This window comes from Triturus cristatus, chromosome 1_2 (assembly GCF_964204655.1).
Source record: "Triturus cristatus chromosome 1_2, aTriCri1.1, whole genome shotgun sequence".
In the NCBI taxonomy this organism is placed as follows: domain Eukaryota; kingdom Metazoa; phylum Chordata; class Amphibia; order Caudata; family Salamandridae; genus Triturus; species Triturus cristatus.
This window is the reverse complement of record NC_140580.1, coordinates 238,407,926-238,434,509: the sequence shown is the minus strand read 5'-3', so window position 1 is coordinate 238,434,509 and position 26,584 is coordinate 238,407,926. Positions and strand designations below refer to the sequence as shown.

General features: G+C 45.8%; 1 protein-coding gene across 6 annotated transcripts in view; it reads left to right on the top strand.

Annotated features, from left to right (window-relative positions):
• The window catches only part of SIRT1 (sirtuin 1), a 647,146-nt gene that overhangs the window by 311,251 nt on the left and 309,311 nt on the right, over positions 1-26,584 (top strand). For all 6 annotated transcript variants that reach the window (XM_085603543.1, XM_085603538.1, XM_085603542.1 and 3 more), the window contains one exon: positions 26,141-26,220. In XM_085603543.1, coding sequence (XP_085459669.1) covers positions 26,141-26,220 — 80 coding nt within the window. The remainder of the gene's footprint in view (positions 1-26,140; positions 26,221-26,584) is intronic.

Below are 26,584 nucleotides of genomic sequence, written 5' to 3'. Positions count from 1 at the left end.
TCCCTACTCCCTTAGCGAAGTCTGCCATCAAGGCAGTTAAATTGAAGTTCTTAGACAGATGTCAATGCCTAAGGGAGGAAAAAGAACAAATTAAGCCCTTGGTGAGACAGTATGGCACGTTGAGCCTGGGCCAGCAGATGCAGCCATATTTAACTTAAATAAATAAGGCTTACCATTACTTTGTCTTTACAAGATTGCGACTGAACATGGTTCCCTGGCTATTGGCCTTTCCTAAAGGCTATTTTAAACTGGACTCTACAAATCTGTGTACATGTGACAACTTCTCAGAGCAAGACACTTTACACATTATCTTCTTTTGCACCCATTATGACCCCCCCCCCCCCCTTCCCCCCTCCCTCCCCTGCGTAGGAGGTATATTCTTCCCCTTAGGGGCCAAAATTTTGTGCAAGGAAGACCGGCCCTGGTCTATCTACAAATGTTAGGCTGTCCTATAGTCTGTGTCGGGGTAGCAAGCTTTCTAATTGGGGCGATTAGATATAGGAATAGGATGACGCTTAGGTAGCCCCTCTGAATAAACTGGCAGTATGATTATGCTTACCACCTAATGTAACATTATAGTGACAAATGTAGCCTATTTCTTTTGCATAATATTTTTATGGTTTTTAAGCACATTAAGACATGAATTGTTATTGGTTTCAGATGATGTTTTATGCTGATTTGCTGTTTTATCCTGCACTTTTATGGCTCTAACCAGCTGAATAAAGTTGATTTTGACTTGAGTTCTATCAAGAGTTATATAAGCATCATGATCTTGAGTAATTAGATATTGAACACTTTTGTCAAAAATTTGAATTGAATCGGATAAGTGTTGATGAGCAAGCAGCACTTGACGAATGAATAACTATTGAGGAAATGGAGGCAGCATTAGGACAGCTAGCACATGAGAAAGCTGCTGGTCCAGATAAACCACCATTAGTAATTTATCAGTTGCTCTTTCCAGTCTTGAGAAATGATATGCTGGGTGTTTTTCAGGAAGCTCTGCTGGGGAATGTGCCTCCATCCTGGGATGAGGCTAATATTGCTGTGTTTAAAAAAAAAAAAAAAAAAAAAAGTCAAGCCCCCTAATATACCAGGGTCATACAGACCGATATCTTTGTTAAGTGCAGATGGGAACATTTATGCCAAGATTTTAGCTAATAGGTGAATGCGGTTTATTACGCCCCTGGTTTCAATGTCCCAACATGGATTTATTCCAGGTAGAAGTGCCATTAATCATATTCAGAGTTATCACTTTTTTAGACTTTGCTAATGTGCATCATAAAAAGTTGGGCTTAATATTTCTCGATTCCGAGAAGGCTTTCAATCGTGTATCTTGGGCTTTTATGTGGGGTATTATGCGAGGGCTGGGGTTTGGGCCAGAATTTATTAAGTCGATTCAAAGTATGTATAAGTCACCGAGAGCTAGAATCTGTGTCATGGGGAGGGAATCCCAGCACGTTTGTATTAATAGGGGACAAGGCAGGGATGTCCCTGCTCCCCATTACTCTTCATTGTATATTGCCCCATTTGTGCAGATGCTAGAACAAAGTAGCATGATAAAGTCAATGGAATGTGGGCTTTACCAGATACGTGTTCTAGCATATGCTCTCTGCGGATCCTGCACCGGCTATAAGGGAGATAGAAAAGCTGGCTGAAGAATTTGGGGCGGTGTCGGGATACAAACTAAACGCCGCCAAAACCCAGATAGTATGCACTTATCAGGCCTGTCCGGGGAGAGTCTGGTAACGGATGAAGCTTGATATCTTGGCATAAAAATCAGAATGTCTCTACAAGAATTAATTGAGGTTAATTGGGGTAGTATCACCCAAGCGGTGAAGCAGCAGTTAGATCGTCTGGAGTGTCTGCATCTGACATTAGTTGGGAGATGAAATGTTTTAAAAATGATTGTCCTTCCCAAAGTACTTTACTATATTTGAGCAGTGCCATTAGAGTTAACAAATAAACAGCTACAAGGGATTCAATCTATATGTGATAGATTTATCTGGGGGCAACGTAAAGCCAGGAGAGCTTTTAAATACATGATGCTACCGCTAGACAGGGGAAGTTGGTCTGGTCCGAATTTTTGTTATTATGTTTGTTTACTGCAAAATATACATATTTTGCTGATAGGGGAAGCCGCGATAGAGGCAGAAGCTCCTTCAATATATCAACTATTGCTATGGGAAGAAGCTAGAAATGTGCTAATGAAATTTTCCGAGCCAAGATACTATAAAAGAACTAGGTTCAAGGTTATGATTTCAGCCTATAAGGCTTGGAAAAGGGTATGCAAGTGGTTGAATATGTCACAATTGAATTACTATACTCCACTCGATTCAGCTGTCAGGTTTCCAGAAATATTCTGGGACTTTAAGATGCTTTTTTCGAAGATGCAGGGGATTAGATATCTGGGTGATTTATACAAGGGAGGAGTGCTATTCAAGGAATTAGTTGAAAGTTATCAACTTCAACATCATGACTTTTTTAAGCATCTGCAATTGCGTGATTATCTTGTTAGACATCTCCTGTATTAGGGAATCACAACGCTTCCAATGGAAGAGGCTATTAGAAGGAAGGCCAAGATAGGGGTACTATATTCTATGTTAATTGAATCCCAAAAGGACGATCTGGCTGCTTATGACCTCAAATGGGCTGCACGGTTAGGGGTCGATGGAGAGGTGATGCAGACTTCTATAGGTATAGCATATTGTTATCGAATTTACAAACGCAGCATTTCAAGACCATCTTTGACTTGTATCACACACCTGAACATATGATGAAGTGGGGAGGAAACAATGATGGTAAATGTTTTAGGTGCCATAGCGATGGAGCAGATAGCGTGCACGTTTTCTTTGAATGCACAGCATTGTCGCAATTAAAGCAACAAATAGAACTGTTTTTGCAAGAAGTTTTAGGTACCTCTATATCAATAACAAAGGAAATGATGTTATTAGGGATATGGGTAAATATTTCAAATGAGCAACCAGTGTACAAATTTAGATATTTATCATTTATTGCCGTAGCTGTGGCGCGTCTTTGTATTGCCTTATGTTGGCTCCAAAGGGAGGCTCCCACATTTGAGATGTGGAGGGCAAAATGTTAACAGGTTTTTAATATGGAATATAGTTTATATGCCTTAAAATCAGCCAAACTGCAAAAACTTGGGATTCAGATATGGAAGTCTATGATACAGTATATGAAATAATCATTTGATATAGGTTGTTTAATGATAATATGATTATAATCTGTATTGCTGCTGTTTTTGCTGATTTACTTTGTCAATGCATTGTATTAACTACTCTGTTAGTATTGATCATAACTGTTATGATATATACTTGTGACATGGATTGAACCAATAAATGAAAACAATTTTTTAAAAATCCCACACTGGCGTCAGTGTGGGTTTAATGTGCTGAGAAGTTTGATACCAAACTTCTAAGTTTTCAGTGTAGCCATTATGGTGCTGTGTCGTTTGTAATGACAAACACCCAGACCATATACTCTTAATGGCAGCACTGCAGTTATAATGTCTAAGAATGGACTTCAACACTGTACGGGTACAGGGCTCATACACTTGTACCCTCACCACTGTGATAGTGCACCCAGCTAGAGGGGCGACTGACCTATGCCAGGGCAGTGGGTTGTAGGCATGGCACACAGATGTGTGCCATGTCGACTCTGCACTTTGTTCTGCACCAAAACACGCAGCCTGCAAAGGCAGTGAGTGTGTGTAAAGGTACAGGGCCTCTAAGGGTGGCACAATACGTGCTGCAACCCTTAGAGGTCTTCCCTGGTCACAGTGCCCCGGGTACCTGTGGTACCATTTACCAGGGGCTGATCCATGGCCAGAGATGCCAATTGGGTTAGTTTTGGGGGAAAGAACACAGGCCCTGGGAACCTGATTGGCAGGGACCCAGGGCACATCAAGTGAAAGTGCATCAGTAGTCTTGACAAAAAGTGTGTGTGGGGGTTTACTGCAACAGAAACCCACTTTCCTACAACATGGTAAACATGTTTAATATCAGCCCTAGACGCAGCATGCACATCTAGCAGACAGCTGATGATCGGCATCACCGAAAGAAGACCTGCATGGCTGCAAATCTCAGGTTTCAAGCCAGAAGTGCAAAATAACATACTTAACTCACCGTTCAGTGGGGAGCCGCTGTTTGGTAACGTCTTAGATGAAAAACTAAATCAGCTGAAAAAAGACAATCAGACAGCAAGGTCTTTGGGCACACTGCAATTCAGAGGCATGCGTAGAGGCACACCATCAAGGAGGCCAGTGGGCAGAGGTAACCATCAACCTATAGCCTCCCAACAAACATATCAACAAACCTACCAAGGGGTAAGCTAGGGACAACAACCAGGGTAACCGCAGAATTGGCAGTTCCAACAGGGAAGAAAATCCTTTCGAGGGCGCCCTCAGGGAAGAGGGCAACCACAACGAGGAGGACCACAGATCAAAACAAATTAATTGCATTTTAATAGTGTGCCAGGCTCCCAAAGACCCCATCATTAAAAAGACATCATCCTTTAAACAAACAGTTCCTCCAACATACTACACCATTAGGAGGCAGGTTAAAATACTTCCTCCAGAAATGGAGAGAAATCACTTCAGACAAATGGATATTAAACATAATACAGTATGGTTACGGCATAGAACTAACAAAGCAACCTCCAAACAAAAAGATACATTCAGAAAGAAGATATCTCAATTACTCCAGGAGGTGCAAGAAATTCAATCCACAGGTGCAATAGAACAGGTACCACAAAGGGAAAAGAACTATGGTATTTACTCGATGTACTTCCTAATTCCAAAAGTAGACGGAACATTGCGTCCAATGCTAGACCTAAGGTTTCTCAACAAATTCATAAAAACACAAAGATTCAAAATAAAAAAGTTTCAAGAGGTGATACCTCAGTTGCAAAAAGGAGACTACATGGCAACCATAGACTTTAAAGATGCATACTTGCACATTCCAATGTTCAGAAGACACAAAAAAACGATAAGTTTGTGGTCCACAAAACACACTACCAATTCAAAGTGCTAGCATTCTGACTAAAATCAGCACCAAGAGTCTTCACAAAATGCCTAGCGGCAGTAGCCGCTCATCTGAGAAGACCAGGGATTCATGTATACTCGTACCTGGGTGACGGGTTAATAAGAGCAAGGTCATAGTCTATGCAAACAGCATATACAACAAGTGATGGAGACACTGATTAAACTCGGATTTTCAATACTGGGACAAGTTGTCGCCAAAACAACAGAAGGTGTTCTTAGGAGCACAGATGGACATAATATTAGGGAAGATGTTCCCAAGCGAACAGATAATATTGGCACTGCTGCAGGAGACACATCTCTACCACAAGGAGCAAGCTCTGACAGTGAGTACAGTGGGGTTAAGTTCTAGGAATTATGGCTTCGTGCATTCATTTAATTCCCAACATTGACTTACACATGAGACCATTCCAGGAATGGCTTCAAGAGCAACTCCAACCGTGACCATAACAGATGCTTCACAGATAGGATGGGGAGTACAGATGAGCAACCTCAAATTAAGGGGATTTTGGCCACAGGAGGATGCGGTAAAACACATCAGTTTCCTGGAGCTAAGAACAGTGTTCCTAGCCTTAAAAGCCTTTCAGAAACCGCTTTACGGAAAGAAAGTGGTAATACAAATGGACAGCACAACCCCCATGTTTCTCATAAAGCAAGGAGGCCCATAGTCTTTAGCACTCTCAAGACAAGCTCAACAACTGTGGAAATGGGAAAAATCAAAGAGTATAGACATAATTGCAATACACTTGACAGGGAAGTACAAGGTAGAGGCAGACAAACATGAGCATTCCACAAATGGGAAATGAATCAATCAGAACTCCACAAGATATAAAAAAAAAAAGGGGTCCTCCGCAAATCGACCTATTTGCAACTCACCACAATGCAAAATGCCAACGATTCGCATCCAGGCAACCTTGCAAGCAGTCCCTAGGGAATGCGCTACGGATAGACTGGTCAGGGATATTGGCTTACTCTTTTCCCTGATACCACTTCTCCACAAAGTGATCAACAAATGCAAGATCAGCCACATGACAATGATTCTCATTGCACCTCTGGGCTAGACAAACATGGTTCTCAGAGATAATTGAGATAACACAGGGAACAGTGCACATGCTTTCAAAAAGGAAAGACCTATTAACAATGCAAAACGGAAAGGTACCTCACCCAGAACCCGAGAGCCTAAGCCTAGCTGAATGGCTCTTGAGGATTTAGAATTTGCACACCTCAAACTGCCAGAAAGCACAATGGCAGTACTAAGAGAAGCAAGACAACCAACAACAAGAAAGTGTTACATAGCAAAATGGAAAAGATACTCCCAATGGTGCCTTAAACAACATCTTTCCAAGAAGATCACAAGGGAAATACCAAACGCATTTACTACAAAGTAATCTAAGCTACACGTCATTAAAAGTAGCAGTAATTTTAGCCTATACAAGAGGAGAAACTGGGATTTTTTTTTCACTTCTCACGTAGTCAAAAGGTTGCTAGAAGGAGCAAAGAGAATAGCACCTCCAAAAAGGGTAACCGCACCTACATGGAATTTGAATATAGTGCTGGCGCAGATGATGAAAGCACCATTCGAACCACTACACAAAGCAACTCCACAAATGCTCACGCTAAAGACTGCCTTTTTAGAAACAATTACATCTCTATGTCGAGTTAGTGAATTGCAAGCACGAACACTACAGGAACCCACTTCCAAATACATAATGACAGGATTGTCTTGAGAACAGATCCACACTTTATGCCAAAAGTGGTATCAAAATTCCACATAAACCAAACTATACAGATTCCAAGTTTCTTCCTAAATCCAAAAAGACAAGCAGTGAAAACATTGCACACTCTTGACGCTAGAAGAGCAGTCATGTATTACATTGAAAAAACAAAGGAATGCAGGAAAACAAAGCAATTCTTTGTATATTTTGCTAACAGCTTCCTAGGAAAACCAGATACCAAGAACACCATTGCAAGATGGATTGCTCAAGCCATACAATTATGCCACAAACTAGTAGGACAGAGTTTACAAGGAGCACCATGGGCTCACTCAACAAGAAAAAAGGGAGCAACAGTTGCATTTGTAGCAAATACTCCAGTTCAAGACATTTGCTTTGCCGCAACATGGTCTTCAGTGCTCACGTTCACAAAACATTGTGTGGACATTCAAATAAATAAAGAAGCACAAGTAGGACTAACTGGTAGGAAGCTGGCTCTGTATATACTATACCAAACTGATGTATAGTGTGCACAGAGTCCAATGGAACCCAAAAGGTAGGCAGAGATCGTTAGATAGCACCTCACTCTCTATTTGTGGTAGTGTGGTCGAGCAGTAAGGCAGTATCAGAGGACCGTGTTAAGCATTTGTTGTATACACTCAGACAGCAAATGAATTCACACACTGAACTTCAGACCAATTGTTTTTGTATGAAAATATTCTTTGTTATTTTATTTTCTAGAACCAAGCAAGCCTGGCACAGGTAAGGAATAAATACTTTACAGTAGTAATGTAGCTTGCAAACAGTTGGAACTGCAATTTTAAATGTACTTTGGTTTGACTTACATTATTGTTTCTGAGAAATGCAATGCTTAGTAAATACAGTACATATACTTTGTATAGGGCTTTCAATAAAATTATAGTTGTTACTTTTGAGATTACTTTTCTCACTCAGAGTAGTATACCTGGACACTACTCTGGGACATTTTCTGTGAACACTAAGTAAAATCGTTTTTGTTAGATAGTGCAATTTTAAAGAACTTCTTTAGGTTCTCAAACTCCACACTTAGAAACTTTTCCAAGAAAAAAAGTAAATGTTATCCTATGGAGGAAAATAGTGTTATCGGTTTTGAGGTAAGTATTTGGTAGTGGGAGTTGAGGTTCTAGGGGTAATCTCAGGGGTTCCCCAGGGTCAAGGATGCACTCTAGTTACACCCTCAGCGGCACTAGGGCGGCCGGGTGCAGAGTGCTAAGTCCCAATGTTATGCAATGGGGGATAGGGGGCTTCCGGTTGGTGGCTGCTGATGAGCAGGCCACTTGGTTGTGGGAGCAAAGCTCCTGGACTTTAGCTCAGGGCAAATGGAGAAACAAAGTAGCACCACAGGTACACCCTCAGCGGCACTAGGGCGGCCAGGTGCAGGGTGCTGTTTCGACGTCGGGCGCTCTATTGTTTGCAATGGGGAACTTGCGTTTTTTAAAGGCACTGAAGGCTTGAGTACGAAGGTCTTCTGGGTGCGACCACCACTTCGAGAGAAGTTGGGAAGTTAGCGGTTGGTTATGCACCGTTGGTTTGGCCACCCAAGGCTGTGGGGAGTCGGGTGCACGGGTGCCTTTTGGGGTCAGATCTTCTTACCAGCTCCTGGTCAAGGTTGGGGGGGACCTTCCGGATTTAGGCTGAAGGCGTCAGCTGGAGGCTTGACGCAGGTCAGGGGTCGCCGGATCTCTTGTTAGGATCGCCGGGGGGCCTCATCGTAGTGTGTTTGCCTACTCGAGCTCGGGCCGTGGACGGCGGGTGCAGAGCGGGGCGGATCCGCAGTGTCCGGCCGGAACCAGAGGTTGCAGATGAACAAATCCGGTGTTCACGGAAGACAGACTTTGGGGTTGAAGGCAGGCAGGTCCTCCAGGGTTTTCGAGGTTGCTGGCTGCAGGACACACCGGGATTTCGCAGGAGCAGGTTCGAGGTGGGGACAGACCGGTAGGGCTGGGGCCAAGTCAGTGGGCGTCTTCCTCTTGTTAGCTGCTGCACGGCTGTTCTGTCCTCTTTCTTCTTCTACATGTAGTTTCTTCTTTTCAGAGGAAGTAAGGTTCAGGGGTGCCCCTAAATACTAGATTTAGGGGCATTACAGGTAGGTAAAAGGTAGGGACCAATGGGTCTCTTCCCTGGGGTGGGCACACCCCCTCCTATTAAGCCACCCTCCAGTGGGAGGGGGGCATGAGCTTGTCCCTGGTAGGCTGATCCCCCCCCCCCATCTGCAAGATGGCAGGGAGTGAGAGTTGTGCTTCACCTCACCTTCCCCACCTGAAGGGTGGAGTTGGCAGAGGTTGGTACGCCTCTCTTCCTCACTTGTTTTTCCCGCCGGTTCTCCTGCCCAAAGTTGGGGTCATAACCAGTGGGGACCAGTTGCTGAAAGCAAGTGGCCTGGGGAAGCTCACAATGGCGGCAAGCCTTTGAAGCTTCCCCTTCGTGAACCATGCCCATCCTGGAGGAGGAGGCTTGGCACCTCATGCCAAGATGTGCATTGTTTTAGTCCCCAGAGAGCATCAGGCTCTCGACCCAGGGGTCAAGAAACATGTCTGGTGGTGGGTGCTGAAAGCAGCCACTCAGCATGGACACTAGTGGTGGGTTGGTGTTCAGGGGGAATCTCTACGATGTCCTCTGTGTGCATTTGTCATCAGATCCCACACTGGCATCAGTGTGGGTTTAATGTGCTGAGAAGTTTGATACCAAACTTCTCAGTTTTCAGTGTAGCCATTATGGTGCTGTGGAGTTTGTAACAACAAACTCCCAGCACCATATACTCTTAATGGCAGCACTGCACTTACAATGCCTAAGAATGGACTTCAACACTGTAGGGGTACAGGGCTCATGCACCTGTACCCTCACCACTGGTATAGGGCACCCAGCTAGAGGGGTGACTGATCTATGCCTGGGCAGTGGGTTGTAGGCATGGCACACAGGTGTGTGCCATGTCGACTTTTCACTTTGTTCTGTACCAAAACACGCAGCCTGTGAATGTAATAGTACATGACCTCTAAGGGTGGCACAATAAGAGCTGCAGCCTTTAGAGGGATTCTATGGTCACAGTACCATTTACCAGGGGCTGAGCTGTGGCAAGAGATGCCAGTTAGGTTTAGGCTTCAGTGCAGTTTTAGGGAAAGAACATAGGCCCTGGGTACCTGATTAGCAGGAGCCCAGAGCACACTCAGTCAAAGCACATCAGCAATTCAGCAAAAGGTGGTGGCAACCATGCAGAAAGAGGGCATTTTCTCACCCTCCCCACCCCAAACTTAAGAGTATGAGACTAACCTTTCCCTAGAGAGTCTTCATTTTCTAAGTGGAAGAACCTGGAAAGTCCATCTGCATTGGCATGGCCAGTCCCAGGTGTGTGTTCCACTACAAAGTCCATTCCCTGTAGGGATATGGGCCACCTCAACAGTTAAGGAGTTTCACCTTTCATCTGCATTAAACATCTGAGAGGTCTGATCCGTTTGAACTAGGAAGTGACTACCAAACCAGTATGGTCTCAACGTCTTCAGGGACCAAACCACAGCAAAGGCCTCCCTCTCAATGGCACTCCCACGCTGCTCCCTGGGGATAAGCCGTCTGCTTATAAAAGCAACAGGTTGATCTTGGCCTTCATCATTGGTCTGGGATAGGACCGCTCCTATCCCTAGCTCAGAGGCATCAGTCTGCACAATGAACTGCTTGGCATAGTCTGGAGCTTTGAGAATTGGTGCTGAGCACATAGCCTCTTTCAGGGTGTCAAAAGGCTTTTGACAACTAACTGTCCAGTTTACCTTTTTGGGCATCATCTTCGACCTTTGTTCTGTGAGTGGAGCCACACTGGACCCATATCCCTTCACAAACCTCCTTTAGTACCCAGTTAAGCCAAGGAATGCCCTGACTTGGGTCTGGGTTGTTGGAGCTGGCCAGTCCAGGATAGCCTGGATCTTGGGCTGTAAGGGCTGTGCTTGGCCTCCACTAACAAGGTGGCCCAAGTACACCACAGTTCCCTCCCCTATCTGGCATTTGGCTGCCTTGATAGTTAGGCCTGCAGTTTTCAGGGTATTTAAAACCTTCCCAAGGTGGATCAGGTGATCCTGCCTGGTGGAAATAAAGACAGCAATATCATCTAGATAAGCTGCACTAAAAGACTCCAAACCAGCACAGACTTGATTCACCAACCTCTGGAAGGTGGCAAGGGCATTATTTAAACCAAAGGGCATACCAGTAAACTGACAATGCCCATTAGGTCTGGAGAATGCGGTCTTTTCTTTTGCTCCTGGTGCCATGCCAATCTGCCAGTACCCTGCAGTTAAGTCAAAGGAACTTAGAAAGTTGGCTGCACCTAGTTTATCTATCAATTCATCTGCTCTTGGGATAGGGTGAGCATCTGTCTTGGTGACAGAGTTGAACCCTCTATAGTCCACAGAGAACCTCATTTCTCTTTTTCCACCCTGTGGATGAGGTTTGGGTACTAGAACCACTGGGCTGGCCCAGGGGCTCTCAGCGGGTTCAATAACCCCTAACTCCAGCATCTTGCTGACTTCAGCTCTGATGATTTCCTAGACTTGATTAGACTGGCGATAGATTTTGTTTTTGACAGGTGAACTGCCACCAGTGTCCACATAATCGGTTCACCAGTTTGTCTGACCAGCGGTCAAGGAAATGAGCTTTGCATACTGCTGCAAGACTTGCTTGCAATCAGTCTGCTGTTGGGCAGAGAGGGTGTCTGAAAAGACAACTCCATCCACTTACCCATCATTTGGCCTGTATGAGAGGAGGTCAGGGTGAGGTTCACTCTGTCTCCTGATCCTTATTAGTCCCCATCAGCATGGTGATGTCAGCCCTATCATGGAAAAGCTTAAGGCGGTTCACATGGATCACACTTTTGGGTGTCCTGTTTGTGCCCAGGTCAACCAAGTAGGTAACCTCACTTTTCTTTTCTAGGATAGGGTAAGGGCCACTCAATCTGTCCTGGAGAGCCCTTGGTGCCAACTGCTCTTCCAAAACCCACACCTTCTGCCCAGGTTGAAATTGAAATCAGTGCAGCTTTTTGGTCATACCAGTGCTTCTGAAGCACCTGGCTGGTCTCAAGATTCTTGGATGCTTTTTCCATGTATTCAGCCATTCTGGACATTAGGCCAAGCACATAGTCTACAATATCTTGTTTGGGTTCTTGGAGAGGCTTCTCCCAACCCTATTTTATAAGACTGTGGTCCCTTGACAGGATGACCAAACAGAAGTTCAAAGGGTGAAAACCCTACTCCCTTCTGTGGCACTTCTCTGTAAGCGAAAAGCAGGAATGGTAAGAGGACATCCCATCTCCTTTTGAGTTTTTCCGGGAGCCCTAGAATCATGCCTTTCAATGTCTTGTTGAATTCCTCAACAATACCATTGGTTTGTGGGTGATAGGGTGTAGGAAACATGTACTGCACTCCACACACTTTCCACATGTGTTTTAGGTAAGCAGACATGAAGTTGGAACCTCTGTCTTAAACCACCTCCTTAGGAATCCCTACCATGGTGAAGACACCAATGAGGGCTTTGGCTACTGCAGGAGCTGTAGTAGTCCTAAGGGGAATTGCCTCAGCATACCTAGTGGCATGATCCTCTACCACTAGTATAAACGTGTTTCCTGATGCTGTGGGAGGTTCATGTGGATCCACTATGTCCACACCTACCCTTACAAAGGGAACCTTAACCACTGGTAGTACAATCAAGGGGGCCTTTGGGTGTCCACCTGTTTTGCCACTTGCTTGACCGATTACACGGGAGCTGACAAAATCCTTTACCTTCTGAGACATCTGGGGCCAGTAAAAGTAGCTAACAAGCCTTTCCCAGTTTTGGTTTGGCCCAGATGTACTGCTTGGGGGTTGTCATGAGCTAAAGTTAGTGAGAACTCCCTGTACGTCTGAGACACTATCCTCTTTCCTAGTGGCTCCAGGGTTGGGGTCTTTGGCCTGTGTACAGTAGTCCCTCCTCCCAATAAACTCTGTGGGTACCACTGACATCTCCCTTTTCCTGGGTAGCAGCTTGCTGCCTCAGGCTTTCAAGAGTTGGAGAGTCCTGCTGTCCAAGGTGCAGCTCTTCCCTGGAGGGTCCCCCTGGGCCTAAGAGTTCAACCTTGTAAGGGTCAAGCTCCATGGGCTCAGTTCCCTCTGGGGTGTTCATTTCCTCTCCCTGAGGAGAGGGGTCCTGATCCGCTTGCTGTACAGAAGCTGGTTTCCCAGTCTTTGTACCTTTTCTCTTGGAAGGTTAGGCCATACTTTCAGACTTGAATTCTTCTTTTACATCCTGTTTTCTGCTCTGTGCTCTTATTTTTTACACACATCATCTCGGGGATATCCAGCATTGCTGCATGGTGTTTCAATTCTACCTCCGCCCATGCTGAGGTTTCCAGGTCATTATCGAGCAGACATGCAGCTGGAATCTTTGGAGAGACCACTACCTGTTTTCAGGCCAGTAACCCACGCCATCCCCCCGTCTAATGTCACCATAGCCATTGCATTGTTAGTGGTAACACTGTCAGCATTGGTGAGTTGGTAAGTTCTACCAATCAAGTAGTGCTCTGGAAAAACCCAGTGTATCTCTCACCATAGTGACACTGGCACCTGTACCCTCAGGGCTTCTATCCTTGTCCCATTAATCCAAGGGTATTGCAAATATTTCTTTAAGTTGGGTGGCCACACAGCTAAAGTGACAAACTCAACTTCCCCTTCTGTGATTAGAGCTGCTTCAGTGTGCAACCCAATTTGCTCTTGGCACAATGCTGATCCCATCTGGAGACTGGCTACACCAGGAGCAGCTTTAGTAGGACTTGGGGGCTTCTTGTTAGGACAAGTAGCATCTCTGGTTAAGTGTCCCAACTTCTTACAGTTGTTACACCAGGCCTTTGCAGGATCGAAGTACTTTCCCCTGTACCTATTATTGGACTAGGGAGAGTTTTGAGACCCAACCCTGTGCAGCTTTTTTGGGCCCTTTTGAAGACTCTGGCTTTTTATCTTGGTGATTCTCTCCACCTTTCCCCAGGGGAGGTTTTGTAACCCCTTTCGTTTGGTCACCTCCAGTGGTTGTCTTGGCCACTCGAGTCTTGACCCAGTGGGTCTGCCTTCTTTCCCCAAGTCTTGGGGAGAAATTAGACCTAGGTCTACCAAATGCTGATGTAACTTTTCATTAGTGCAAATACTTAAAATATGTTCTTTCATAAACCGATTGTAAAGTCCATTGAAATCATGCACATTGTGTCCAGTTAACCAACCATCTAGTGTTTTAACGGACTAGTCTACAAAGTCAATCCAGGATTGGTTTTGGGTTTTATGAGCCCCCCTGAATCGAATTCTTTATTCCTCAGTTGTGTGCCCGAATCCCTCAGAGTTCTCTTCATGAGGTCATAAGACCCAGCATCTGCCCCAGAAAGGGTCAGGAGTCTGTCCCTGCAGTTACCAGAGAACAGTTCCCAAAAGATTGCCCCCACAGTGCTTAATTTGTGCCGGTGATTTCTGTGGCTCAGCACCAGCACTTAATTGCCAGCACCGGGGCTTATGACAGACTGCCACATGGTAGTGGTGTCTGCCAACTTAGGTACAAGCAGAACAACTTCTATTTATTATTTCCATTTCAATTTCCAAAAATGTGTATTTGCCTCGAAAGCCATTCTTAGAGCTTTGGGGACTTGTAATAGTATGAATGGTCACACATTTGAGTGCGATGATTAGTAGTGAGGTGGTGCTGTCATTAGCAGTGCTGCAAGGAACAACGGTAGGTACAAGCTCCAGTGTCCTCCTGTCGAGAGCCCCAGCACTGTTTTTTTTACAAACTAAGCACAGGCCTCCTTAGTGTGACTTCTTCACTTTTCTCATTTCACACGCCCTCTCAAAGGCTGTGAACCAATTTGTGATATCTTATTTAGGGACAATCCCTTTGGGGATTTTAGGATCATAAGATTGCTCTTTATCCTTATTAAGTAAATTGCTGCCACCATTGATGGGTGCTAGGCACATCTCTGCTCTCTCTAGAGCCAGCAAAATTTGCTCTAGATCCAGTCTTTTGGTCAACCTTGCTAAAAGTCTGTCCTCCTCATTGAGGCTTTCCTCAATGTCCTCAGTAATGCCTGACCCACCTGTGTGGGATCTAGGTACTGAGAGGTTGATTCTTGGAGTCAGGGCCGCTGGGGCCCTTTTCCCCCTAAGAAGTGAGGTAGATGATCTACCTGGTCATCTGATTGGTCTTCATCATTTTCAGATGGGTAGTCCTTAGCATACCCAGCCAACAGCTCCTGGAACTTTTGTTTGTTGGGATGGGACTCCATGGCCATGTTTTAAATTTACATAGGGACCTTACCTCCTTGAAAGACAAGTGAAGGTAAGTTGTGAGGTCAAGCTCCTCAACCATGTCCTCTATGGCACTGTGGTTACTTTCACTAACAGTGGGGTTCTTGTTTTGAGACATTGTTAAAAAAAAAAAAAAATTCTAACCCTAGCTGAAGTGACGTTTTATTTTTCTAAAACTTCTACTGAGACTTAACCAAGCCCCTTGCAAGACTTTTAGTAATTTTGCAAAAATGGCAATTTGAAAAAATTCAGAGTTCTAAAGACAATTTAATTTTGCGCCCGAGGCTTCCAGCTGTTAGCTCCCCGGCTCCCAACTCTGCCGAAGGGGCTGTGCTGCGCCCGGGATTCACGGCGGTCAGAGAGCGCGCGGAGACAGACGACCCTCTGATCAGGGACCGGTGTGTGGATTAACTGTCCCGGGAGCGGTATTGTGTGCAAGGCTAGGACGGTGTGCGCGAACAAATTGATGAGTGGTGAGGACTCCTCCGGCAGCAACAGGGCAGAAACTGGGAGACCCAGAGAGATATCCGAATACACGGCTGCACGGCTACACAGGAGAAGAGTGCTGCCGCTCCGAGGCTGGGCTAGCTCAGATACTGGGCTTGCCCGGCTTGTTTTGAACGCTAAGGACGGGCATGTGAATATCGCCCGAACAGAAGGGCGCGCGACTTGCAGGCGGGAGAGGTTGGACGGACGGACGGACTGCCTGCCTGCCTGCCTGGGGCCACTGGGTAGCTTGCGCCTGCTACATCCTGGAATTCAACCTACCGGAGGGTCCCACCGGAGAGGCGTCAAGAGTGTCCAGAGTGCTACACGGAGCAAGTGCTGCGAGCACACAGCAAGGCTGCTGCACAGTGGGTTGTGTGCAGGAGCAAGGACTGGCACATTGGTAGATGTCTCCCTGGGGGGTGTTTAAGGGGCAAGGATAGCGCCCCCTCCCCCCGGTGGAGGCATTGACTGAACTCCGTTTCCCTCCCCGTAGGGGGTAAATACCCGCCACGCCTGAGTGCGAAGAGAATTTGTAACGGTGGCATATGGTCTGGAAGGAGCAGGTCTTTGAGAGCAGATCAGAGAGCAGCAACCAGAAGCAGCAGCAACTGACAGCGAGCAGGGAGCTAATAGGGAGCAGCCAGCAGACGCAGGAGTAGGGAAAAGGAAAGAGCACGGTCACCCTTAAAGTTGACTGCGAAGTGCGTGCCCAGTGAGTGTGAGGAGCGGCCCAGCTAGGCTGGGTGTGGCTTGCAGCTCAGCAGCGAGCCCTGCTCTCATCCTTATTCCTCCTGCACTCCAGCTTGTTTGTGCCACTCGTGTCTCCCACGCTGCCTACACGGTCTATTTCGAAGGCCTAAGATGGACCATTTGGCTTTCTGTAACTTACCTGGACACAGCTAAGGATGCGATCAGGGAAGCCGAGGTGCACAGCCCCACAAAAGAAAAAGAAGCAAGAGCTACGCACGAGACATTGACTGCAGATACAGATCGGATTCTTGACCTGTCGCCAATCGTATCTGGAAGCACTACAGTCAACACCCTCCATCTGCTCTCACAGGAAGCTGGATCCGTTGTCTATAAATCATCTCGTATACAACCAAAAATAACGTCCAAATTTGCCTTTCTGAAAGACGCAGGGTCAACCGTCTTCTCTAGCAATATGAGAATCAAGTGCTGACCTGTTCCTTTGAGCCCCACTGTGACCATCTGCAAGGGCAGCCCTGGCGGTAACATCAAGTTCTGCAAGTTGCAAAACAACACAGTCGCAGCCACCAGCAATCTTGAGGAGCCAGATGCATCCCACGGGGGAGGAGACCCTAACACTACCACGTTGAGCAGCCTTGGGGTCCCACCTGCTCCCGCGGCCGAAGGGTGTATCCACACCATGACCACATTAATTCACCCAGTGATAATGAACAACTTCGCAGCCACTACCACAGCCATTCCCCATGCCAGCCCAGACCTCCTGTCCGAGCTCATCAATTCACCAATAAAGCTCGGCATAGAGGGCCGTATCCGTGTTATGACAGACGGGGGAGTGGAAATTTCTGCAATCACATCATACGCAAGCGCATTCATCACAATGCGGGGGTGGTGGGAGAGAGCTCGCCCAGCGCTCACCCCAGGGGCAGGGCCGGATTATGCCATATGTGGATGATGCTTGCGCCGTGGAGAGAGAGCTCTCCTTTTTACAATCAAAAGAATGGGAAAACATGCTTTCATCATATGGCAGAGACGCTCCCAATCACCCTAGGCCCTCACCGGTCCCTAATGAGGGGAAGGAGGAGGAGGAATTCAAACGAGATGGCATGGGGCCACAGCTTTGGACATCTTACAAAGGTCAGCCGATGCCATGACCTACCAAGCCAATAAAATGGATATACAAATCAGCCTTTTGAAAACACTGGCGGTGTACGTCGCTAACGTAGATGACAAAATCACAAATTTAAATAACCTGATTAGATGGGCTCAAGCGGATGCCGCCCCCCCCCACCCCGCGACAAGGCTACGACTGCTCACCAATAATTGGTAAACTAAGTACGCTCCCAGAGATGATTGCAAATGGAACTGCAACTTTCACTCTGTTCTATCCAGAGTGCAAGTCTAAAGGCAGCTGTGAAATGCTAAACCGTGGCAACACCATGAAATTGATAGAAGCCATAGGCCTGTCAAACGAAGTTACATCACAAGACATCACCTCCATAGAATTTAGTGCACCAGGCCAGGGTCAAACAAACGAAGTTACCAAGGTCACCTGGCGCTTTGCGGAGGCATCAAACGAAATCTTGAGATACACAAATCTTTAAGCAGTGGGGTATCTCCATAATCCCTGGCAGGGAACCAGGCTTACCCACATGTTCTCCAGAACATCTGGGCCGCAGAGCGCCCTTGTGCAGGACCAAAACCAGTCTATTCTGTCCTGAGGAGTGCCTGTGGTAAAACCCCCTCCTCTAACTCAAAAGAAAAAAAGCAAGTGAGGGTCAGCACACACAAAACACGGGACTGGAACGGGCCTGCACATGGTCATGGTTGGCGGGGTCACTACACTCATCCAGACTGCTACGTTGACGAAATAACAGTCAAAAGGCTCTAGAAGATTGCCCACTAAGGATTTGCTCTTGGAATATAAACGAGCTAGTAAACAAACTGGGGGATGATGCCACGATCTCCCACCTATGGTCATTTGAGATCATTCTGTTACAAGGGACATGGCTTGTGGAGCCGCAGCACTTGGAAGGGTTTAACATTCACCATACTCCAGCAATGAAAATTAAATCCCTGGGACGAGGTGGTGGAGGTCTATCCATCTACATATCAGCTAATAGCGCAATTACCTCATGGGATCTTGTAAGTTCTTTCCAGGCTCTCCAGTCAGTGGGAATCACACTCAGAACCCACAAAGGTCAGCCCAGGACCATAATTTTATTGAACGCTAACACTTTCTGACGAGGTGACAGCGACAGTACTAAAAATGAGATCTGGGATCCCGAACGCGGATATCATACTATCGGGGGACTTTAACATGTGGTTGATGTCTGACTTACAAAAAGAACGAGGTAACTACATCACAGGAAAGCGACTGGGCCATACCACCGCAGGATCGTCCCGGATGGTGCAAGGAGGACCCAAAGGGCTGCGCCCTCCAAGGCAATTTGGAACATCTCTGCCTCAGAGCCCTCAACTGGCGGTTTTTTCCCGACAAGCCGCCTGGTCTCTCATTTCTATCAAAAACTGGCGCAATTCTGATCTATTGCTCTTTATTCAGACTTTCGATTTTGATTAATGTATCTGGCTTTGGGTTTGGCAATAGATTAGAAAGTGACCACAGCCCTCAAGAAATACTTCTCAGCATCAGGCTGGTGCAACATGTTCAGGCAGAGGCACAAGCTTTTGAAAGCTTTACGATCAACTTAAAACGTATAAAGTGTTCAGTTAATAATCTCCAGCTCGTAGCAATGGAGGCAAAACACATGATTGAGAACACCAGCAGGATAACTGAAGACCCAGTTGCAATTTGGACAAGCTTCACAAGGAATTATATAGCCAGGCATGCAAAACCGACAAAGTATACAAAAGCGACCGGGCCCCAATAGTTGACCCCCTGGGACCATGTGATATGATCGGCGAAACGCAGCATGACCCGGCTATGGTGGGAACTTAAAAGGAAGCCAATGGACCCATTAATAATAACCAAACTGAGAGATGCCCGAATATCACTTAAAGGCTGTTAAAAGGGAACATCGAAGGACTTGTTGGAATTCCTTTTGGGCCAAACTACACCATGACATAAGGACAAACAACCCTGCGAGGTTTTGGCGCACCATAAATAGCTTAGGGGGGCAGTGTCCCTAAAGTTGCCTCATCAAATAAACTGGAATCTGAGTGGTATCTCTTCCTGTATATTCATTTTAATGACCCACAAGACTATATCCTTAATCAGGCTATTGGTACTGAGGGCAGCAAAGCTCCACAGGCTCAACCTTGGACGGAGAGGAACTCACCTCTAGAGCTTTTTAAAAAAAAAAAAAAAAATCTGTCTGTTTTGCAAATTTTACAGCTTACAGACAAGCACCAGGATTCAATTAACATTGACCATATCATAAAGTAGTAGGCTAGAACAGAGGAGCCGTACGGTGAAACATGGGGACCTCTCACCCGACAGTCAATGGTTTAAATGACCAAGTGGTGGTAATACGAACCCCAGTACGATACACAATATCATGCTTTGGTATGATAGGTCCAGTGGTATAGTGCACAGAGTCTACTCAAATTTGTCAGGATACTTGCGGGTACAGATAATAAAAGAGAACATAAACAGGGGGGCAGAATGTCAAGAACCCCCAGCAACCAAGAACAGCAGCAGAGTCTGACATGCAAACGTATATTTCACATTATGTCCCCAGCCCCCCCCCCCCCCCCCCCCCGCAAAGCACCCCCCAAACGAGCAGTCCCGCACAGGAAACCCGGTATTGCCCACCCTGGGCATCAGGCATTACGCAGCCAACTACTTGGCAGGCTAACAGACCGCATGTACCTACTCCGCAGTCTCCGGGGACACTCCTCATCCCCTCTAGAGCTTTTCCACAAAGCGCCAACAACCGAAAAGCAAATCGATAATTCCAACTGAGTTAACAGCATAGAGTACAGTACCGTCCCGGAGGATCAAATCCAAAAGCAGATCACAAAGGGACGGACAGATGGGGCCCCAGGACCAGGATGCATCCCTCCAGCTCTGTTTAACGAGGATCCGGCTTTCTGGGCTTCTAAGCTAGCTCCACTCTACACTACCATCCTAGAAAGGAACATCATTCCACCCTCATGGCAAGGATCGATCCTCGTCCCAATTTTCAAAGGAGGAGACAAAAAATCTCCAGGAAACTATCGGTTGGCTGCCCTAATCGACAACGAAGCAAAGTATTTCGCAGGGATATTGCTCAATTCACTTCCGGCATGGGCCGAGGTACTCTCAATAATCCCACAAACCAAACTGGATTTACAAGCAACACCGGCACTATGGTCAATCTTATGGCACTTTCTTGTTTAATTGACCATGCAGAGACTAGCGCCAGACAGTTTTACATGGGGTTTATCGACTACAAATCGGCGTTTGACAAGGTCAACAGGTCAAAGCTGTGGCAGAAGCTCTCCTCACTGAACATTCCATATGGACTACTGATAGCCGTGCAGCTTTTGCATCAGGACACATGGGTCAGGATCAAGATTGGTGATGGCTCCAGACTGTCACGACCAATTTCGACAACACAAGGCCTCAAGCAAGGGTGTGTCTTGGCTCCCACACTTTTTAACTTATTTTTATCGGATCTCCCGGAAGCCCTGAATGCAGTCAACTTGCACGCACCCAAACTAGGCAGTCTGCATTTTTCAAATTTATTGTATGCTGATGATGTGGTTCTCTTAAGCCACACAAAGATAGGTCTACAAAGGTTTATGGATGCAACTGCATAAGAATGGGCTTCAGATAAACAATAAGAAAACCATAATCCTGGCGGTTCGCCGAGAAGGCCCAAGAAGCTGTCATGGGTCTTAAACTCGGAAAGCATTGTAGAAACCAATTGCTACAAGTATTTAGGAGTCTTCTTCAATAACAACGAAAGATACAAAAGCCATTTGGGTGAGCAAAAAAAGAAAGGAACAGCGCTAGCATTCGCACTTTGCTCCATCCACAAGAAATTACTTGGCCCAACCTTCGCTCCAACACTTCAGGTGGCCAGGGAAATGTCATCCCAACCCTAACATACGGAAGCGAGGCGCTAAAAGGACTGGATTGTGGCAAACTAGATAAAATCGTTGCAAAATATTTTAGAACCGTCTTCCAGCTACCATCACACACTTCACCGGCACAAATCAGGCTGGAACTGGGCATCTGCAAACAATCAATGGGCAGAATGATGACTTTTCTAATGAGCTGCCACAAGCTGAGGTCGTCAAAGGAGGGCAGTTTAGCCCAACATTTATGGACCAACCTGAACACAAAACGATGGCTAGCGGAGTACCACTATTTGCTTAACACCCTCGGCCTGAGCGAAGTCTGGGACCTACATGTAAGCTAAAACGAGTTCAAGAGGCTAGCAAAAATAAGTGCGAAAAAGCTCTCCTCAGCAGAAGACAGGGCAAGCCTCGCAGCTAGAAGCCATGGTTGGATGACCCTCAAGACATATGATCAGCTGAAATCTCAGAGCTATTTAACTTTCTTCTTAAGCGCAAGTACCAAGCTCCGCTTTTTAAAATTAAGAATGGGGGTGATCCAATTGGCTTGCCATCTTCCCAAATGGAAAAGAGACCGTGCCCTGAAATCATGTCGGCTTTGCGGCCATCATAGGGAAGACTTAATGCATGTACTGTGCCTGTGTCTTATCCTCTTGAAGGAAAGAAGGGCTCTTCTACGGAGGGGCTGGAACGACAAGGAGGTTAGATCGTGCAGAGCTGCAGTATTGGCCTGTTTCCGGCATACCAACCTAAATTACGCACTGGTGAGGTTTATGGACCGCACAGCAAAAAAACTAGAGATGGGGAACCGCTTACCGTTATCTCGGCCGGAGATTCAGACCCCTGGCTATTCGCAATAGCCGTTGAACAACTCTTTTTGCGGGGCAGCCAGGCACATGAATAACTGTTGGAAATATCAAATCAAAACAACTATCGGAAGGAGAATGGCGCATAGGCTGGTTAAATCTGGGACTCAAAAGCTGCTTCAACCAGGATTACAATTGCCCCTTAAAGGAACACCATTATAGGACTTATGGGCAGTGCACTTACAGGAGAGTTTTACAATTGGGATGTTGGATGCTTTTAACTACAGGAACTGGGCTTCTTTTTAACGAATTTAATAAGTGCTATATTTTTACTTTTTGTATTTTGCAAAGGTTTTATCAAATCCATACAATAAAGTTTTCAGTTTTCATTCCACAAATGAATTCAGAAACTCAGACTGAACTTCAGTCCAATTGTTTTTGTATACAAATATTCTTTAAGTTATTTTATTTCATAGAACCAAGCAGGCTTGGCACTGGTAGGTGATAAGTACTTTACAGTAAATATAAAGTTTGTAGCACAGTTTGGATTGCAATTGTAAATGCACTTTGTTTTGACTTGCAGTATTGTTTCTGAGAAATGCAATGTTTTGTAGATGCAGTACATATACTTTGTATAGGATTTTCAGTAAGATTACAGGTAAGTTACTTTTGAGATTACTTTTCTTACACAGTGTAGTATACCTGGATAGTACACTGGGACTTTTCTTGTAAACAGGTAAGTATCTTGTTTTTGTTAGTACAATTTTAAATAATTTCTTTAGGTTTTCAAACTCCACACTTAAAAACTTTTACAAGAAAAACAATGTTATCCTATGGAGGAGAATAGTGTTACCAGGTGTAGAGTAAGTATTCAGTAGTGGAAGTTGAGTTTCTGGGGGTAGACTCAGGGGTCCCCCAGGGTGAGAGATGTACTCTTGTTACACCCTCAGCGGCACTTGGGCGGCCGGGTGCAGAGTGCTGAGGCCCAATGTTATCCAATGGGGGATAGGGGGCCTTCTGGTTGGTGGCTGCTGACGAGCAGGCAACTTGGTTGTGGGAGCAAAGCTCCTGGACTTTAGCTTAGGTCAAATTGGTAAACAAAGTAGCACCAAAGGTGCACCCTGAGCGGCACTAGGGCGGCCAGGTCCAGGGTACTGTTTCGATGTCTGGCGCCCTATTGTTTGCAATGGGGAACCTCTGGTTTGCAAAGACACTGCAGGCTCCGGGACGAAGGTCTTCTGGGTGCGACCATCACTTAAAGTGGTAAGTTGGGATCTTGGGGATTAGTTAGGCACAGTCGGTCAGGCCACCCAAGGCCGTCGGGTGCAGGGGTGCCTTTTAGGGTCGGGTCTTCTTACCAGCTCCTGTTCGTGGTTGGGGGGACCTTCCAGATTTAGGCTGCAGGCATCGGCTTAAGGCAGGTCAGGGGTCACCGGATCTCTGTTCAGGATCGCTGGGGAGACCTCTTCTTGGTGTCTGCCCACTTAAACTTTGGGCCGTGGATGGCGGGTGCAGAGTGGTGCAGATTTGCGGTGTCTGGCTGGAGCAAGAGGTTGGAGATGAACAAATCTGGTGTTCACGGGAGACAGTCTTTTTGGTTGAAAGCAGGCAGGTCCTCCGGTGTATTCGAGGTTGCTGGCTCCAGGACACACTGGGATCTTACAGGAGCAGGATCGAGGTAGAGACCGGCTGGTAGGGCTGGGGCCAAGTCAGTGGGTGTCTTCCTCTTGTTAGCTTCGGCACGGCTGTTCGGTCCTTCTTCTTTTCTTGTAGGTTCAGGGGTGCCCCTAAATACTAGATTTAGGGGCTTTACATGTAGGTAAAAAGGTTGGGACATATGGGTCTCTTCCCTGGGTTGGGTACACCCCCTATTATGCCACCCTCCAGTGGGAGGGGGGCTTAAGCCTTTCCCTGGTTGCCCGAGTCCCTCCATCTGCAAGATGGCGGGGACTGAGAGCTGTGCTTAACCTCGCCTCCCCCACCTGAGGGGGTGGAGTTGGCAGAGGTGGGCACACCTCTCTTCCCCACTTGTTTTTCCCACCGGTTCTCCCGCCCAAAGATGGGGTCAGAACCAGTGGGGACCATTTGCTGAAAGCAGCAAGTGGCCTGCGGAAGCTCAAAAAGGCGGAAAGAATTTGTAGCTTCCCCTTCGTGAACCCTGCCATCCTCGGGGTGGAGGCTTGGCACCTCGTCCCAGGATGTGCATTGTTTCAGGCCCCCAAGAGCAGCAGGCCCTCGACCCAGGGGTCCAGGAACATGTCTGGTGGTGGCAGCTGAAAGCAGCCACTCCGCCTGGACACTAGTGGTTGGTTAATTTTCAGGGGGCATCACTAAGATGCCCTCTGTGTGCATTTTTCATTAAATCCCACACTGCATCAGTGTGGGTTCAATGTGCTGAGACGTGTTATACCAAACTTCAGTTTTCAGTGTAGCCATTATGGTTCTGTGGAGTTCATAATTACAAACTCCCAGCACCATACACTCTTAATGGCAGCACTGCACTTACAATGCCTAAGAATGGACTTCAACACTGTAAGGGTACAGGGTTCATGCACCTGTATCCTCACCACTGTTATAGTGCACCCAGCTAGAGGGGTGACTGATCTATGCCAGGGCAGTGGGTTGTAGGCATGGTACACAGGGATGTGTGCCATGTTGACTCTTCAATTTGCTCTGCACCAAAACACGCAGCCTGCAAAGGCAGTGTGTGAGTGTAATGGTACAGGACCTCTAATGGTGGAACAATAAGTGCTGCAGCCGTTAGAGGCCTTCTCTGGTCACAGTGCCCTGGGTACCTGTGGTACCATTTACAAGGGGCTGACATGTGGCCATAGATGCCAATTGGGTTTAGACTTCAATGCAGTTTTAGGGAAAGAACATAGGCCCTGGGTACCTGGTTAGCAGGAACCCAGGGCACATCAGCAATTCTGCAAAAAGTGGGGGCAACCGTGCAAGAAAGAGGGCACTTTCTCACAATCACTACTGATACAAAGAAGGCGACCTTAGAAGCTTAAAAATGGCACTGGATCCCTTCGTTGTAAGATTGATCTGCTTAGCTCATGACCCCACAGGGAATCTTAGATTATTCCAATAAATTCATACTGTTTGATTTACGTTTTTCTCAGGGTCTAGAAGACTGTCATAAGTTGAAGATGGATACAAGTTTAAGTACTAACATTTTTCTACAGCCAAGTCCAGTTTTGCCTTTAAAAAAAATAAAAAATAAATCTTCTCATAAGGTTAGATGTTTAATTATGAACCCAGAATATGTTCCATGTGTTAGAATTGTGTCCAGTTATACAGGAGGCTAGAATGATTTTTTAAAATCCATTAATTGTGAATTTTGAGTCATATACACCACTAATTGAGGAACGGTTTTTACAGAGTTTCATCAATGGTATCTTCCTGGGTTCCAAACTAATCTTCCCATCCTTCCAATAACTGGTTAGTCTTTAGTAGTTTTATCCATGGCATTTCAAAATGAAATATAACGCCCTTTAGGGAGCAGTGTTTTCACAGTCTCTCTATTGACAATTTTTTTAACCCAATAGATGCAGAGCAATTTTTGAGAAAGGGAACCTGAAGAGGGTAACCAGGTACTACTCAACCAACAAGTCATAGATTGAGTGTCCAATGCAACAACCAGCATTTGCCTTCAAATAAGCTAGTGTGTACTGACGTATCTGATCGAACCCTTTAAAACCTTGTCAGATTTATTGGAGGAACTATTTTCCATTGTAATAATGAATCAACCTTTCCTAGTTTCCAAATACTTGCTGTCTAGGCTGGGATTAAAAGATGAATGATTACACAGGCTCTGTGTTGGTGAAGCTCTATTGTTTTTAGTAGAGCACTAAGCTCCGCACATAAGGTTTGATCTAGATTTGCATTTGAGATAAAGAAGGAAAAAAGGTGTATTCTAACAATGATTAAATACCAGCTCCTTGATTGATATGAATTGATTGTACTGAAGTGTGCAAATAATCCTGTTAATGCATATGTAATTTATTTCAGGATCATTTGCATCGGCTTCTTGTTTAACATGCAGATACAAGGTTGACAGTGAGACAGTCAGAGGGGATATTTTTAACCAGGTAATCTATTCCATCAATAAATACTTTATTTCGACATGCATGCCATTAACGTTTCCACATTCTCAGTGTACATGCAATGAAAAATCCATTTGTTTGGATACAATAACTTAGTTCATTGTTAAAGTTCCTCAGTCATAACCTTAAATGGATAGTTAACAAGCATTTGCAATGCAATAGGTCTCACATTTACGCGAGTTTAAGCTACTGACATTGTAAATAACAATGCGTCTTATTTATGTTTCAAAAACTAAAACGAGGCCTATTTTTTTTTTCATTAAATAACTTTATTTCGGTCTCAATGACCATAAAAGTACAGTTACATAGAGTATAAAAAGACAGTATATACTTTTAAATCATGAATGAT